The sequence below is a fragment of the Caenorhabditis briggsae genome (assembly GCF_000004555.2).
Source record: "Caenorhabditis briggsae complete genome, chrII, whole genome shotgun sequence".
NCBI lineage: Eukaryota > Metazoa > Nematoda > Chromadorea > Rhabditida > Rhabditidae > Caenorhabditis > Caenorhabditis briggsae.
Genome location: NC_013486.2, coordinates 6,900,271 through 6,917,737, shown reverse-complemented (window position 1 = coordinate 6,917,737; position 17,467 = coordinate 6,900,271). Strand labels below are relative to the sequence as shown.

Here is a 17,467-nt window from a genome sequence, read left to right as displayed (position 1 = left end):
CTGCCGCCTACTTGTGTTTCTTTCGTGTAAGAATTTCAGTAAAAACATTTACATATTTGAATTCTACGTAATCGATTACATACAGAGTCAAATTTTCATATCGATCCTTCTTTTCTAGCCATAGTTACAACCAATCAAAAATCCAAACCCCCCCCCCGCGGAGAAAAAAAATAGGCTCCGCCCCTTTTTCTGTGGTCGCTACATATAGTATAGAAAAAGGACAAAAACTTGGAAATTATGAATAGCGGTGGAGAGGCATTGGAATAGGTGGGGCGTCGAAATTAAAAAAGGGAGAGAGTGGCTTCCAAATAATTCTTTCGGGAAGAGAAATGACGATGTATGACTCTGAATAAAGGAAGAAGTGACACATTTAGAGATGACGTGGCAGTGTATATACTAATTTAGAAGCTGTTGTCAGATAGTTATAGAAAATATGAATTCGAAAAAAAAATGAATTCGAACTTTCTTAATTAGCAAAAAAACAAGATTCTTAATCAGGCAGAGACATGGAAAACGATTTCCCGGTGTTAATCCATCACGGTATACTGTACTCAGGTAGTTCGGAAAACCTTTCTGAGCCATAAACAAGCCACGATTAAACTAAAAAAGGTGCATTGATTCATCATGACGTTTTTTCGATGATAGTTCTTGAGCAATAGATTATGTTTCCAGGAGATTGTGATTTGGATCTTCTCTCAAATAAGCATTTTACGACTTTCAAAAATATGGAAACGAACAAAAAAAATTATAAGATGATAAAAATAAAACAAAATTAGGTAAAATAATTTTTAAAAACAGAATAAATCTTCCGAAAAGCCAGAAAAGGCTCAAAAAGGTTTGAAAAGTTTAAATATGACTGAAAAAGGTTTAACTGTGGCTTTAAAAAGTTTCAGTTTCGAGCGCAGCTGGATAAAGTTTACAAGTTGTTGAGAAAAGTTTGAAAAGTTTGATTGTAGCTTGAAAAAATTTAATCGTGGACTTTTTGCTTGAAAAGGTTTCAGAATTGCTCAAATGTAGCTCAAAAAGGTTTTCCGATCTACCTGAGTAGTATACTTAATTTGAAACAACGGAAATTCGGAGCTGTGGATGAGAAACCCGGTGGCCGTGGCTGAAGGTCCCACAACGACAACTACCATAACCTATAACTATTTTCATTTTCTGGACTTATTTTCTCGATTTATGTGCGTTACGAATTCCTCATTTGCCAAATTCATGTTTTCGCAGTTCGTTCTTCCCGAATTCAAACTCCCTCTCTTTATTATTATTATTGCGCTCGGCTACGGTGGAGAATCTTCTGCAAACACCGTCACGAGAAAGCACACACAATTTTGCGCCCGTTTTGTTTCTATTTTTCCCTTTTTCAAAGCAAAAAAAAGATTTGAAACTAAATTTTGATAAAAATTGTATTATAATCTCATTATTCTTCAAGTTTTGTGTTTTCCTTTGCAGGTGGATGAGAACATATTATGTTATACTACTGTTTTTCCAACTCTGGACTGCGAATGCCGAGTTAATCAGTCTGCTCACCGGTAAGGTATCGTTTACTTTACATTTACAAATTAAGAAACATTTTTTTCAGGAACTGCCGTCGCACTTTCAGCCGGTGCTTTCTGGGGGTTCAGAGACAGGTTAAGATGTCATTTGTACGAGTGTTGTCACGAACCAGATGTCGGTTTTAATCATCACAGTAAGTTGAATTCTAATGAGTGGAAAGGTGAAAAACGAATTCTTGATTTTCCGGTCTGGATGCAGACATCGCAAATATGCTTTTTGGACAGCATTTGGTTAAAGATGTCGTTGTCAATGCTATCAAAGCTCACTGGCACAACGAGAATCCCAAAAAGCCGCTCGTTCTATCTTTCCATGGTTACACAGGATCTGGAAAAAATTATGTTGCAGAAATTATTGCGAACAATACATTCAAGTAATTGATAAAGTGTCTTATTTGTTCAGCCAATCTAAATTTTAGGCAGGGCCTGCGAAGCAACTTCATTCAGCACATTGTTGCAACCAACGATTTTCCTGATAAAAATAAAATCGAAGAATACAAAACAGAATTGAGAAATCGAATTTTGACTACTGCCCAAAAGTGTCACCGGTCAATTTTCATTTTCGATGAGACCGACAAACTGCCTGAGCAATTACTCGGAGCAATCAAACCGTTTCTCGACTATTACTCAAAAATATCTGGAGTGGATTTTCGAAGGAGCATTTTTATCCTACTCAGCAACAAAGGAGGAGGAAAAATTGCAGAAATCACATTGAAGCAATATGAAAATGGGTATCCAAGAGAACAGCTTCGACTGGAATCATTCGAACGGGATCTAATGAATTTTTCGTTCAACGAGAAAGGTGGATTGCAAATGAGTGAGCTAATTTCAAATCATCTCATTGATCACTTCATTCCGTTTCTACCTTTACAACGAGAACATGTCAAGAGTTGTGTCGGTGCATATCTCCGGAAACGGGGACGCGCAGATCTCGTATCTAATGTGGAATTTGTCGAAAAAGTGCTCAATTCTCTTCAATATTTCCCGGAATCATCGAAAGCGTTCTCATCCTCCGGATGTAAACGAGTGGATGCCAAAACAGATCTCGAATTGGCCAAAATCCGACCGTTAATTCATTCTTCTCAGTTTGATGACGAACTTTAAATCATTTGCCTGCTTTGTTTTTCAATTTCAATTTACCTCTATATGTCCTAATCTCAATTTATTACGGCGACTTGCTTTATTTGTACATTACTGCATTCCTCGACGGTTTCTTCTTTGTTTTGCCATTTTTGTCCGGTATTATAAAATTTTTAAATTCTGATAGTTCTTTGCTTCATTCGTTATCAAGTGGTTCCCATTCCCATTTATACTTACTCATTCTTTTATACCAGTTTTCACCCTACATTTTATAGCTGTATTTATAGTATCAAGATGGCTCCGAAGATGAAGAAATCGAAGAAGTCAAAGAAGGAAGAGTCGATGATTAATTTCGTTGAAGAAGAAGTGACTGGTGATGTCGATGAAGGCGATTTTGAAGAAGAACCTGAAGATGTTGTGGAATCTTCAGATGAAGATGAACCTCCAAAGAAAAAGAAGAAAGTGATAAAAAAGGAAGTCAAGCAAGAACTCGAGTTAACAGATGAGAAACTCCAGGAATTGCTCGAAAAATATGAAGCATCGAAATCAGCAGCTACCAAAACTAAGGATGATTTCAAACATCTTCCAAAAAGCCAACGTGGAAAAGCGCTTAAAAAAGCTTTGCGGAAAGACAAAAGAGCTCGTCAGGAAGAGCGATCCAAAATCAGAGACGAACTGGGAGAGAGTGCACCACAAAAAGAAGTTCCAAAAACAATTGAAAGCATGAGAGAGTACGATGCTACGATGGTTGACGAACAAGACGATGAAGTGGAGCATGATGAAGCTAACGACGAGTTTGCTCCGTATTTCAACAGAGAAACGACTCCGAAGGTGATGATTACGATGACACCAAAAGCTAAGATTGTGAGTAATTTGTTTAGAAAATGTATTATGGAAAAAAATGTAAAAATGAGCAATTGCTTTCAGACAACCTTCAAATTCTGCTTCGAGCTTCAAAAATGTATTCCCAACTCGGAGATTTTCACAAGAAAAAATGTCTTGCTAAAAACAATCATCGAGCAAGCAAAAGAAAGAGAATTTACCGACCTGCTAGTTGTTCATGAAGACAGAAAGAAACCAAATGGTATCATCTTCTGTCACTTACCAGAAGGTCCAACAGCTTACTTCAAGATCAATAGTTTGACATTTACACAAGACTTGAAGGTGATATAGCGTCCTTGTATATTTTCTAATTTTTTTGTCTTCAGAAATTCGGAGAATCAACTGCTCATTTCCCAGAAGTAATCCTTAACAATTTCAACACCCGTCTTGGACACAAGTAAGTCAATTATTAATTTCTAACAATATATTTTTCTTATTAGCATTGCCCGAATGCTTGCTTGTCTCTTCCCACACGATCCAAAGTTCACTGGACGCCGAGTCGTCACATTCCACAATCAAAGAGATTACATCTTTTTCAGACATCACAGGTTTCGTCGGATTCTCGAAAATTCATTTTAGTTACTTTTTACAGATACGAATTCAAGAAGGAAGGAACGAAAGCGGCACTCTTGGAACTGGGACCACGATTTACATTGAGATTGAAATGGTTGCAGAAAGGAACATTCGATGCCAAATGGGGAGAATTCGAATGGGTTCTCAAGGTGAGTTATGACGATTTTTAATGTTTTTTTTTCATATATCAGAATACCATATTAGAACCATAATTAATGTTTTATTAAATAAATATTTTTCAGAGACACGAAATGGAAACCAGTCGTCGTCGCTTCTTCCTATAATTTTGCATCTCATATTATCTCACTTGTTACTGTTTTCTGTTTTATTTTTGTTGATTTTATTGAAAAAAAGTTATCCAATCTTTTTAAATGTTGCCAATTTTCTCGGTATACTTCCGAGTTTTTCATACATGCTGTTCATCTTACTCTTTTTGCCAACGATTTGTGGTTTTTTAAAGGTTCAGACCATGTTGGGAAACAAATTTGTCGCCCAGCTGGCGTTACAGCAACTGAAGAATCGAGGACTTCTTACTTCAGCTCCTCGTCTCACTTCTGTCAGGTAGAAACTTGAAAATTCTAATTTTTAAACATAATAACGTCGGCAGACATCGCTTCGCATGGGGATCGGATGCTGTCGGACCAAATGTTCCAGTTGGAGGAAAGATGGGAGCATCTGAGAATCCAGAGCTTCATACCTACGATGGAGATTACCGCGGAACCATTTCAAAGGGTGATAAGCCAATCCCAGAGTAAGAATAGTATTAGTGTTTCACGCTAACGCTAAAAATGTTCAGCTACTTCTACCGTACACCAACCACTGGTAGAACATACATCGATCGATGTGTGACCTACTTCATCTCTGCCGTCATCTGGGCATGGTTTTCCTACCACATGTACTACCATTCTGGACATCTTCTCGGTCATTGGTACATGCCATACCTTACCGAATTCAGTGACGAGGAGCTCGGCATTCCAAAAGATTCTGCAGAGGATCCAGAATACTGGGGAAATCACAAGAAGGAGTACGGAACCTACCGATAAACAGTTCTCTGTTAATAGTTTTTAGATTTCTTGAAGAAGAGAACGAAGACAGTTTTATTTTTACTTTTTCGTCTTTATCCGCTTTTTGTAAGTCTTACTGTAATTGAATAAAGTGGTTTCGACAATGATTGCGTTGTCTAATGATACAAACATAACTAGAAAAAGGTTAAAAATAATCAATAAAAGTTTATTCCTAGAAAAGAAAAAAGTTCAAACACCAAGGTCCGGTACGGTGTCTCGAGGATGATAAAATCTATCTTCTTGATATGCGAGAACCTGGAAATATAAAATATGAAATGTTAAACTTTTGAAGAAATCACATACTGCTTGTTTTTTGGCTTGTAGAACAGGATCTAGTTTTCCTTCTTGCTCTTGTATCCTCCACATGAATCGATTCACTGGATGCTGATCACCTTTCCACCACCTGTAACAAATTTCAACTATTTTTTGCAAAGTTTTGCGCTTTTTTACCTGACTCCAACATTGTAGGCAACTACATACAGAAGAGTTGATGCAACTATCGCTGGTCCCGTCCGTGTCATTGGATATCGTAGGATTTCATGTAATCTGAAATTTATTTTGTAAAAATTGCGGTCATTTTAATGCTTACTTTATTTTCCAATTGGCAGTTCCTGTTGGTTTTGAACTCATCGTAACATGCTTTGAATCTTCCATTTTCTCAATTCACACTTGAAGAAAAAAAAAGAACGTTTTCAACCCCAATAGCTACGGTGCGCAATTGTCTGCGATTGTCCGTCGCAGTGTTTGCACTAGGACTGTGTAATTTTTGGAGCCGATAGAAAAGAGCTTCTTCTAGGAATTGAATCGTTTATGTATTTCAGTTGTCTGCTAATCTTGGAATTTATTTCAGACGGAGCATGGCGGACAATTCACCGCGGGACGAGCCGAAAACGGAAGACGATGCAAAATCTCCATTAGATGAAGTCAAAGACATTAGAAAAGAAGCAGAATTGGTAAACGTTCCTTCTTCCAGAACCAGTGTTTGAAATATTTTTTTATACAGACGCAGACTGGATCCGCGGTCAAACAAGTCGCTGATCCAGAATTCATCACAGTTCAAGATCCCACTGGAGAAGAACCTATAGAGCTGCCAACAGACGATGGATCAGTTTTGATGACCACGCTTCAAGCATCGTTTCCCGGAGCAACAGGATTGAAGTACAAAAACCCTAAAACTGGCGCAAATAGAGCTGTTCAGTAAGTTGTAGTTTGTTATTCAACGACACATTTTGAACGAGTTCAGAGTCGACCCAAGCGGTTTGAGGTTACTTGCACCTGCCGATGGATGGGAGGACAAGACATTCAATGTTATCATCGCATCACGTAAGTTTTTTTTATGTTTTAACCCAAAATTTATATTCTACAAATGGTACAATATACAGTTGGAAAGTGAGTAAAAGATAATGACAGTCAGTGAGAAGACGTTGGAGTGACGTAGTGTGATTCAGAGAGCGAGAGAGTCAGAGCGTTGTCATCAGCTGACGCGACGAGTGCGAAAAGACGTAAAGTGGGATCGAGTGACGACTCGGATTCGGATGACGGTCGTGACGGACGGTCAGGCAGGAAGAGAGCGGTTGAGAGAGACAGTCAGCCAGTTGACCTCATCGTGCTCGGTGTGGACTTCAAAACTGGCGACGAGTGTTTTCAAAAGTACTTCGAAGAAATAGGAACTGTTGTGTTCTGTGAGGTTCGTGAGACTGAAGTGACTTGAAGAAAGTAATTCGTTTACAGACCATAATTGCATCATTTTGCTAACATAAACTTATTGTAGTCACCTAGCTAGATCTAATACCGTCGTTTCAGATAAAAAGAAAATCGGATGGCAGCTCGAAAGGTTTCGGCTTTGTTCGAATGGCATCAGTCGGTGAACAAAACAAAGTGCTCGCTATTCCACAACACATGATAGACGGACGTCGATGCGATGTCAAAGTTCCCGATGGAAGGGTAATCAAGAAAAATATTTATATTCAACATAACGAGTTGAGTAGGGTTTTCAGGACAAGCAAGGCAGACCATCTATCAGTCGAATTTTCGTTGGTAGGCTCACAGACAAAGTCGACGAAAATCAGTTACGAAAAGTTTTTGGCGATGAGGCAAAAGTATATGTTGAAACTGCTGTTGTGACGGACGTTTTCATTCCAAAACCGTTCAGAGGATTTGCATTTGTAACTTTGTCTAGCGCAGAAGCTGCAGAAAGTATTGTGAGGTGAGATTTTCAGTTTTCGATATTTCGGAGCCTGCAGAAATCCTAAACGAGAACAGATCCTAACTAAAACCTAGTTACAGCAAAGGATCCCTGACTGTGAATGGGCTGTCAGTTGGATTGAGCATTGCCCAACCAAGGGAAGAGAACCAACCATTTGGTCCGGATTATGGATTACCAGCTGGCTACCGGAACCGAAGAGATCGTGAACGTCCAGAACGGCGGATAAATCAAAACGAATCTCATTCTCCACTCCCAATGCCGTTTGTACGTCAAGACTTTGGCGGGTATCGACAACAACCACAACAACAGAATTCTCCTCTGGATCGAAGATATTGGCCAACAGGAGACTCAAATCGCCAGTGGTGAATAAGGCCGCTTCTGTACTAAACCCCAAACAATTTTCAATCTGACCATTTTGTTAGTATTCATCTCTCTACACTGATATTCACAACGTTTTGTGATACTGTCATAGAATTTTGTTGGCTATTTTAATAAGTAAAGTATAATAAAAAGAAAATATTTATTGATGAAGTTAAATACTTTATTTGAGAGAAAAATAAAATAGGTTATTTCGGTTAGTTGGTTTCGTTTAGGTTCGGCTTCACAACATCTCAGACACATATTCCGAGTTGATGAAATATGGAGTTCCATTACGATTCTCTGCATCCTGATCGATCACATTGTAAGCTTCCGCCTGGCAAGAATTGTTCATTCTTTGAAGAGCAATATGCTGTGGCAAGTCGAAAATGAACATTTCGGAGAGAGCATCGAGCTGATACTGCGACGGAACGCGAGTCGTTCGGAACGTATTATCCACAGGTTTATGATTGAGAGCATCCAACTCATAGAAGCTTTGTGGACCATCAGAATACTCTTGAAGAGTCGGAGATGATACACTCGTAATTTCTTCCGTCATCTGCCAATTACTATTTATACTGTCCTCTGTGTTATCTTTTATGCTCTCCCATCCATTATCCGATTCAGCACCAGTTATAACGTCGTCAAAACTCGATTTTTCATTTTTCTCAATTTCCAGAAGAATCTATAAGAATCTCGACGTTTTGGATAATTGGGCTAGGGAATTACCAATTTTCGCTGTATATTTTCCATCGATGACGAAATTTGACTCTTCGAATTCTCTGATAATTCGTCTCCCATTTCGACACTAATTCTTATCAAGTTACCGCAATATGTTATAGTTTTATTCAATTTCTACAAATTATGTAAAGAAAACAAAGTTTACGCACGATTTCGAATATAATGATTGTATTTAGAAAAATCGGAGCTGTGGAAGAGAAACGCTTGTGGGCGTGGCCAACAGTCCCCGAAACGAAAACTACCATAACCTAAAAATTTCTCGGTCCTTTTTTGTTAAGGACTTTCGACAACTTTTGTGTGAAAACATCCAAAAAATTGTCGGAAAACGGGAAACCGAAAAAAAGAAAGTTAAGAAATTGCTCATTACGGTAGTTCGGTCGTGGCCGCGGCCACCAGATTTTCTTTTCCAGGGACCCGATTTAGAATAATTTAATGTTTCATCCAATCATTTTCAAATGATGACTGGAAGTTCTTCCGGTTCAACTTTCACACGGTCATATGCTTGATTCTTGGGGGAATTCCTCAGACAAAGAATTGAGTAGACCATAGAAATGACACAGTTGAGGACTGAAATATGACAAATTGAAATCCTCAAAGGGATTGAAAAAGTGTAAAAGATGTACGTTGAATTCCACAGATGATAGTCAGTTGAGTATGGAAGTAGTCCTCGGTTCTGACGCACTTTCGGAGACACACTTGAGTGGTCTGAAAATAGATTCTTTTCTGAATTGGAAAAGTTCGAATAAAGACGAAGAAGCTACTTGAATGGCATGTTGATAGACGAGATATCCAGATGCAATTGCCATCAGAAGGGAGAAAACCAAACACATTCGGAGACATATTGGGTCGTAGTTTCTGAAAAATTTTGAACGAAAGTTACGAAACAGAAAAAGTGTTATTATTCTGGTGCCTTTCTGGAATAAGCAAAAGTTTTCTTTGAAAATTTTCTACTATTCCAATTCGTAGTTTTTTTTTCAGGAATACAATCTGAATCCAACAACACACCTACAACCCCAAATTCAGCCTTTTTTATTATTCTGGAACAAAAAATCGGAGATGCCACTTGGGTTCAAGCGAGGGGGTCAGAAAGCGCGCCCCAGTGAATTTAGGAAAAGTTCTAAATTCGCTGCCGAATTTCGTTGGCTGAGTTTCGCTGTTTTAAATGAAGAGCGAAAAAGCACGCCTTGCAACCAGTTAATTTTGAAGAAATAGATCATGATCTAGATCAAACCCGCGTCCACTTTAAAATTATTAAATTTCTTCTGGCCTTCGAGTTTGCTGGGGCGCGCTTTCTGACCCCCTCGCTTGAACCCAAGTGGAGATGTGGAAAAGAAGCGCCGGTGGCGATTGCCGAACGTCTCACAACGACAACTACAGTAACCTAAAAAGTTTTTTCTTTCGTTTTTTACTGATTTCCTTCGATTTTTCAGCTATCAGTACCAAAATAAGAGATTGACTGAAAACGCATGAAAATCGAGAAAATAAATACGGAAAATAAAAATATGTTTAGGTTACGGTAGTTTTCGTTGTGAGACATTCGGCCACCACCGGTGTTTCTCTTCCATAGCTCGGAGTTTTTTGTTCTTTTTTTTGCAGGAACACTGAATTCTCACCTAGTGGTCACACAGCAAATCAACGACATCAGAACATAAATAAATGCAAAACTCATGGAAAGTGGATCATGGGACAAATAGTTGGACCCAACTCCAGTCAGCTGAAACTCCTTTTTATATTCCAATCCTCAAAATCGAACTTACCAGAATAAAAAATCCACATAGAAAATGAATAATAGAAAGGCATCTTCCAAGATTAAAGTGCATAGTTTGCATCTTTATAAAAAAGTATTTTGCAGCTCTCAAATTTCACAAACAAAAAAGAAGAAAATTACCCGGAAAAACTGGGAGATGAGCTAACTTTGACAAAGTCGTTGGACAAGAAAAAAGAGATGTGAAGAGGACTCGTTTGACATGTGTAAAAACTCGGGGGCAGCTGATTGATGAGACAAAAGAGAGTGAAATGAGAAAAAAAGCAAAAAGAGCAAAAGATTTTCAGATTTATTGAAAAGAACCAAAGCAAAATAGAACCAGTAACAGAAAATTGAAAGAATAGGAAAATGAAAAACAAATCATTTAGAATTGAAACTAGAACCGGTTGTATCAAGATCGGGAATGACTCCAGAATCATCAAGTTTTGGTAGTGCAGGTTTTGACCATGGAGCAAGTTTTGGAGCTGGTGGAGACGGAGAACGGGCTCGGAAGACGGCTGGATTGATCTGGTTAAGGCAACCAACGAAAGCGGAGAAGCTGAAAATATATGTATGTGATGGATAATGCCGTAGCGCCTGTAATAGAAGGGCCTCCACACTGTCATATTTGAAGTAATTTTCCTTGGCTCTCACGCACGCTATAAAAAATGTGACAACTGATAAAATTATTGTGATTTTCATAATTTTCACGTAAACATTTATAAATTAATGAGAAATAAGTAAAAATCATGATGAATGTAGAATCATTGAGATTCCAACATCTCTGCTATTTTTTATCGAAATTCAACATAGTCGACACTTTTTATATTTTTAGTAGTGAGATCTGTCTAATTGTCACAGAATTGTTTGGATTTTCGAAAAAAAATCGACGATTTAAAAAAATTTTGAAATTCCCCTTTTCCTATATCATAATAAACAATTTATCAGTTATCAAAATTTTGATATCTTTGACAGGAACCGAAATAAATTGGCTCAAATTGATAAGTTAAAGGGCCCTTCTTTTGCAGGTTTTACGGTTAATCTATTTTTTGATTTCTGAGTACCTCGAAGAATTTTGGAAATCATGAACTCTAAAATTTTATGCCCTCCCAATTTCCCATTATACATAGAATTCTCAAAAAATACGTTTTTTTCGTTTTTTTTTTCAGAATTTTCAACTGCTCAAGTTTTCAAAACTGAAGGATAGGTTTCGACAGATTAGTCAAGTGTCTTTACTATTAACTAAACCCTTAATGTGTGCACTTATTGATACTTTAGAAGAAAACCCTCGAAATTTTAAATTTCTAATGTAGTCCATAATTTCTCAACATTTCAAAGTCACACTTTTGATCCTACGCTCACTTTTTAGTTAATAGTTTTCGTACGAACAAAACCTCTGATTAAAATTTGTTATCTCCAACTCTATGATTGAATTTTTCTAACTCTATGATTGAATTTTTGAGTTTCATGAACCAATGAACAGCTGAAAAAAACACTATAATTCAATTCCAAAAAGATTACCAAAAGTGTTGATCGTGTGTCAAGAAGCAATCAATGATTCGTTGTTCAAGGTGTTGAATGTGTTCGGTGATTCCGTAAATTTGAAATAGCATACGTAATTCGTCCACAGTAATTATCTGAAAATCTAGTGTTTTTTGTTTTTCCCATTTCTCAAGAATTCAACCTTCTTCTCCGTTGCTAACTTGAACCTTTCGATATCAATATCTGGATTCAGGGAAAGAATAAACTCGAGATCGATGAGCAGCTGAAAAATAAAAACTAGTCATATGAAAACAGGGAAAATAACACAAACCCTGACTCGGCCCTTTTCCCTATTTTCTTGACTAGAAGTTGGCCTACTGGGAAGATGAGAAAATACACTTCCATTGTCGTCTGAATCCAGAACTTCCGGAATGTTGATTCTGAAAGAAACCAAAAAGAACTTTCAGAATATATTTCAGATAACTTACAGAACTTCTCTTGCCAGTTTATCACTTTGGAGAATTACAAAAAACAATTGGTAGTCCACCATGAACAAAATATCGGATTGTTGAAGTTCCTTGTCTTCTTCCATAGTTGTAGCTACTAGCCAATCAAGCAGATTTTGCCACGTGTCAGAAGGATGTACCATTCGAATTGAGGCAATAACGGATGTAATTGAAATGAGACCAGTGTTTTGTCGATCATGTGCTCGTGCATTTTGCACCATCTTCTCAATATCGCTCATGGAAATCTGATCCAAATCTACAGAAAGTTCTCGAAACTCGGAAAAAGTTTCCGGAACCCTCAGAAACATTCGAGTAACTTTTCTAGCACTGTCGATTACTGTAGAAGCGGCAGATTCCGGTCGGAGTACTTCGTTTTCATCGATATCTTGCAAATTAAGCGTATACGAAATGTTAGTTCTGGGAATAGGATATAATGGAGTTTGTGGCTTTTCAGACATTTCTTGTTTTTCGACTACTGGTTCTAATGGTTTCAGAGAAAGTGCACCGAGTTTTGGGAGAAGTGGAAAACCAATCGAAGTTGTAGGAGGACGACTTCCGACGGAAGTTGCATGACGACTCGATTCTGAAAAAAATTATTTGTCTGGTTTGAAACAGGAAATGGGAGAGATTAGGTTGATACAAGCTGTCTGTTCTACATAAATTCAATTTTGAATCACTCATTTCTTGTTTATTGCTCTATGGGTCAGGTAATCGATTCAAAGTTTAAAATACCGTAAAAACTCTAGTGGAAGGCCACCCAAATCACCGATTTTGAGCATATATAGGCTCAAAGTTGGCGGTAACTGATTTCAAGTAAATTGAGTGATGATGTAAATTTTTCAAATATTTAAGCTCCTCAAAACATTTTTCAATTTGAACTTTTAGAAAATGTTACTTTAACTCTGTCACCTCCAAAGCAAACTCTAGAGGAGCCCAAATAGAAAACAGAATAACAAACCTATCGACTCATTTTTGACCAACATACTCGGCGTAGTTTTCGGAGCAATTGGAGGGAGAGCTGGACGTTGTATCAACTTCGGAAGCACATTCCACGTTTGATTCTGTGCATTCAGAATCGCTTCGATAGCATCGTCTCCTGAGCTCATCCGTCATTTCTCGTTTCAATTTGAAACAACTCGACGAGTGCTCATTTGAGTCCAAGAATAACAGAAGAGACAGACCGAACTAAAAAAGGGTAGAGTATAATTGAGTCCGTTGGGAGACGAAAAAAAAATAATAGAAAAAGAGGTGGAAAGAAGAAGGCGGAGTGTTTGTGATAACAGCTTGGATTAGAATATAAGGCTTTCGATGCCGCCGGCTTTCCGTTTCCCTGACGACTCCAACGAGAGAAGAAATGTGCCGCGCGTGCTTTTTGCTCACGAGTTCCGGCCAAATAGAGGTTTCTAGTATCTCGACAATTATAAAGTGCCAAATTGATATTTTTTCGCTTGAGGACAGAATTTTCACTCTGACTGGCACCGCCTACTCCTTATAAGGTAATTAGGGGTGTCTATGTTTTCAATGCATACGAAAGTTTTTGGAAAGTTTATATTACGAATGCTGAAAGTATTTAGAAAAAATATTTAGCACATTTGCGACGGGCCGGGCCGGTCTTTTTTCAGAATGTTTGCGACCCGGGTTTTCAGAGAACATTTTTTCCAGTCGTTTCAAAAAATTTTTCGGGATAATTTTTTCGGGATAACAGTAGCTAACAGGTAAAACTACGCGTCTCTAATTCTTATCTTAAAACGCAATTCAGCTTGAATGCCGATGAAGGATGGAGCCTGATGTTCGACCGCAAGTCAACTCGCAGTGGTCGTAGTGGTGTAGTCCTCGTTGTCTGCCGTCGCCTGAGCAGAACCGGACCACAGCAGCCCGTGGCGGGATGTAGACGTCGAACTTGGCAGGTACGCCTATTTTCCTACTATCATGGGATCTCCCTCACTGTCTAAATTTCACTAGCTTTCAATAGATCTTTTGGCTAGTCACTTTTCCCCTAGGTTAACTGGTTCTAGAATTTCATCATGATCAGAATATGTTTTCTGAGTTCTCCTAGAATCTTCTAAAACTCTTTAACTTTCTAAACTTATCTAGATCTGAGTAGTTTCTAGATTTTGAAAGATTTTCCTAGAATTCGTTTGACATTATTTTGGTTTCCTTCACACTTTCCAAAAATTTTCACTCTGGGAGACCGTGAGAATTCATTTGACTTTTTCTGGTTTCCTTTACTCTTTCGAGCCCCGACGGCTATGACTGACTGAAAATTCAGTCAGTCAAAGGTTTAGCTGTGTTCGAAATTGTACTGAAGATTGGAATTGTCTTATGAATTCTTTGAAAATCTTTTAGAATCTTCTTCCCTTTTCTTAAGTAGGTCCCAGATTTTGTAAGTTTTTTTTAGAATTCATTTGACATTTTCTGGTTTCCTTTACTCTTTCGAGCCCTGACGGCTATGGCTGACTGAAAATTCAGTCAGTCAAAGGTCTAGCTGTGTTCGAAATTGTACTGAAGATTGGAATTGTCTTATGAATTCTTTGAAATCTTTTAGAATCTTCTTCCCTTTTCTCAAGTAGGTCCCAGATTTTGTAAGTTTTTTTTAGAATTCATTTGACATTTTCTGGTTTACTTTACTCTTTCGAGCCCTGACGGCTATGGCTGACTGAAAATTCAGTCAGTCAAAGGTCTAGCTGTGTTCGAAATTGTACTGAAGATTGGAATTGTCTTATGAATTCTTTGAAAATCTTTTAGAATCTTCCTCTCTTTTCTTAAGTAGGTCCCAGATTTTGTAAAATTTTTTTAGAATTCACGGTCTCCCAGCGTGAAAATTTTTAACATTTTTGACTCAACAACGCTTAACTTCACGTTTTTTTCAAAACACGTTTCAAAATTTTCGAATCTGGCACGCAGCCAACTTTTGTGTGCGACGAAGCGCGCGTTTTTCAGGTTCCCAACCGCGATGCCGTGTGTTTGGCCCCCTAACACCGGAACAAAGACGAAAATCAAAAGTCGAAGACGAAGGAGAACAATCCATTACAAAACTGTAGAACAATCCATTACAAAACTTTTGGTCTATTGATCATTTTGATTGGTTAGATACTCGCAGAGTTATGCAGGATACAAATTTCATTACAAAATTCCCAAAACCCCCGATTTTTGACACCTTTTCAAGATTTTCAAGAAAATGAGGACCTAAACCAAAAATTGAAGACGAAGGAATTGTAGCAAATGTCTCTGCGGTATTGATGACGTATTTATTTTTTTGATTCCGTAAAAACCTGATGGACTTATGTACGGTTGAATGAAACCGGTTTTTATCAATTCGGTGTTCATTGATTCATTGTTGTGAAAACTACGCTTCCACAAGTCGGGTGGAATCCTTCTCGCAAAATCAGTGTGAAACAGACTGAGTAACACGTCTAAAACGGCAGGAGACAATACATAAATCAGTAGAAGTAAGCAGATTCCCTCGCAGAACTGCAGTTTACTTTTCCCAATTTTCAATTATTTTGTTTTATATTTTAATTACAGATTCTCCCTTCAGGCTCAACTTCTTGTTTTCGTATTTCCGCCGACGCGTCGCTTCTCTACCCGTCTCTTCAGTCGCTACGCTCTCTCATCGGTGTCCAAAGGAGCGCGCTTGCTGGATAATTTTAGGCCTTGACAATTGTAATTTAATTTCCCTCGGCAGATTCATAACTACACGTTTTCTATGAATTAATACCAGTTCTGTCTAGAAACAGGCTTGTATTCACAGTTTTTGTCCCCCGCAGATTATTGCAGATTTATTCTTCGCAGATGGAACTGAACCGCCTTGGAAAGCTTCACACGAGTTCGTCGTCTAAGCAGAGGACTCACGTATCGCAGAACTGGAAAACCCCAATTTTTCTTATGTTTTCATGATGCAGAATTCCCTTTTCTTATTCCCTTTTATGTACAAGGTGTCCCGGTCCCATGCAGTATTATCAGGAGTTTTAACGCGGCGGAAACACCCTGTACACTTTCTCCAATTTAATAAAAATGTAATCTAAATCCTTAGTTGTTTTTTCGCTACATTTCAGGTCAACCTCTCAAAGCAGTCTAGTCTTCGCAGTTCTTCTAGTCGTCCTATATAATTTTCAACCCTCTAATCATATTCAGTCTTTCTAGTCGTGAACTGGAAGTTCTCTTCGGACTTCCAGGTCATCAAATTCATAACTTTGCTCAAAATTTTTCATAAAATTTAGTGCAGGTTATAGCTGAAGTCTTCAGTAACACAGCAATTAATTTTTCCTCTAAAAAAGCTCAAGTTCGTACTTTTCTGTGATTTCCATTACTCTAGACAACGAGAGAACTTTTCCAAAAATTTTCACTCTGGGAGACCGTGAGAATTCATTTGACTTTTTCTGGTTTCCTTTACTCTTTCGAGCCCCGACGGCTATGGCTGACTGAAAGTTCAGTCAGTCAAAGGTTTAGCTGTGTTCGAAATTGTACTGAAGATTGGAAATGTCTTATGAATTCTTTGAAAATCTTTCAGAATCGTCATTTTTTTTATTTTTTTTCTTAAAGAAAAATCATTTTGAACCCAATTCTATGGATATTTGATTGTGTCTCATGTTGAAGGTTGCCGTAAATATAGAATGGCATCGAAACTTACTACTTTTTATTCACAACTGACAACATTTTTTGATATTTTGAAAAAGATTTTATCAGTTGACTAGTATTCAATATCTTTTACAGGAAATGAGATACATTGCCTAATAGATGACGGTTTGGGTGGCACTCTATCAAAGTGTTTACGGCAGCACGGTGTTTCAGGAAACCTGGCCGGAAAACGGAGACTCCACCGATTCCGAGGGGACCTTGGGCGGCAATGAACTCTCTACGAGACGAGAATCCGGGAACATAATTGGCATTGATGTAGTCGCCTCCTTCGATATTATTCGGATTTGACAGCTTCACACTGGAATGATCATAGGCAGGAATGGGGTGGGGGGCTCGAATTCTTAATCATGTCATAGCTGTTTCCTGTGTGAAATTGTGTATACGCTCACAATTCCACACAACATACGAGCCGGAGGCATAAAGTGTAAAGCCTGGGGTGCCTAATGAGTGAGCTAACTCACATTAATTGCGTTGCGCTCACTGCCCGCTTTCCAGTCGGGAAACCTGTCGTGCCAGCTGCATTAATGAATCGGCCAACGCGCGGGGAGAGGCGGTTTGCGTATTGGGCGCTCTTCCGCTTCCTCGCTCACTGACTCGCTGCGCTCGGTCGTTCGGCTGCGGCGAGCGGTATCATCTCACTCAAA

The 17,467-nt window shown here is 38.3% G+C and overlaps 7 protein-coding genes across 7 annotated transcripts; 4 read left to right on the top strand and 3 right to left on the bottom strand.

Annotated features, from left to right (window-relative positions):
- Window positions 1-1,453: 1,453 nt before the first annotated feature.
- On the top strand, window positions 1,454-2,654 carry Cbr-ooc-5 (the record flags this gene model as incomplete). Its single annotated transcript, XM_045242225.1, has 4 exons — window positions 1,454-1,529; window positions 1,580-1,687; window positions 1,753-1,924; window positions 1,970-2,654. The coding sequence occupies 4 exons, from the start codon at window positions 1,454-1,456 to the stop codon at window positions 2,652-2,654; spliced, it is 1,041 nt and encodes a 346-aa protein (XP_045092087.1).
- Window positions 2,655-2,924: 270 nt separating this feature from the next.
- On the top strand, window positions 2,925-4,369 carry CBG03232 (the record flags this gene model as incomplete). The annotated part of the gene is made up of 6 exons (XM_002631344.1): window positions 2,925-3,494; window positions 3,558-3,794; window positions 3,839-3,909; window positions 3,953-4,060; window positions 4,105-4,234; window positions 4,328-4,369. The coding sequence occupies 6 exons, from the start codon at window positions 2,925-2,927 to the stop codon at window positions 4,367-4,369; spliced, it is 1,158 nt and encodes a 385-aa protein (XP_002631390.1).
- Window positions 4,370-4,554: 185 nt separating this feature from the next.
- On the top strand, window positions 4,555-5,128 carry CBG03233 (the record flags this gene model as incomplete). The annotated part of the gene is made up of 3 exons (XM_002631345.1): window positions 4,555-4,646; window positions 4,693-4,836; window positions 4,882-5,128. The coding sequence occupies 3 exons, from the start codon at window positions 4,555-4,557 to the stop codon at window positions 5,126-5,128; spliced, it is 483 nt and encodes a 160-aa protein (XP_002631391.1).
- Window positions 5,129-5,338: 210 nt separating this feature from the next.
- Window positions 5,339-5,803, bottom strand: CBG03234 (the record flags this gene model as incomplete). The annotated part of the gene is made up of 4 exons (XM_002631346.1): window positions 5,339-5,404; window positions 5,453-5,552; window positions 5,600-5,695; window positions 5,739-5,803. 4 exons carry the CDS (start codon window positions 5,801-5,803, stop codon window positions 5,339-5,341), a joined length of 327 nt encoding a protein of 108 aa, XP_002631392.1.
- A 203-nt stretch (window positions 5,804-6,006) lies between these two features.
- Window positions 6,007-7,721, top strand: Cbr-tdp-1 (the record flags this gene model as incomplete). The annotated part of the gene is made up of 7 exons (XM_045242224.1): window positions 6,007-6,102; window positions 6,153-6,346; window positions 6,393-6,472; window positions 6,598-6,836; window positions 6,953-7,093; window positions 7,147-7,355; window positions 7,436-7,721. 7 exons carry the CDS (start codon window positions 6,007-6,009, stop codon window positions 7,719-7,721), a joined length of 1,245 nt encoding a protein of 414 aa, XP_045092086.1.
- A 235-nt stretch (window positions 7,722-7,956) lies between these two features.
- On the bottom strand, window positions 7,957-10,282 carry CBG03237 (the record flags this gene model as incomplete). The annotated part of the gene is made up of 7 exons (XM_002631349.2): window positions 7,957-8,397; window positions 8,442-8,567; window positions 8,917-9,020; window positions 9,089-9,158; window positions 9,215-9,308; window positions 10,067-10,167; window positions 10,211-10,282. 7 exons carry the CDS (start codon window positions 10,280-10,282, stop codon window positions 7,957-7,959), a joined length of 1,008 nt encoding a protein of 335 aa, XP_002631395.2.
- A 296-nt stretch (window positions 10,283-10,578) lies between these two features.
- Window positions 10,579-13,291, bottom strand: CBG03238 (the record flags this gene model as incomplete). Its single annotated transcript, XM_045242223.1, has 6 exons — window positions 10,579-10,756; window positions 11,719-11,834; window positions 11,882-11,962; window positions 12,011-12,119; window positions 12,168-12,768; window positions 13,144-13,291. 6 exons carry the CDS (start codon window positions 13,289-13,291, stop codon window positions 10,579-10,581), a joined length of 1,233 nt encoding a protein of 410 aa, XP_045092085.1.
- Between the last annotated feature and the right edge of the window lie 4,176 nt (window positions 13,292-17,467).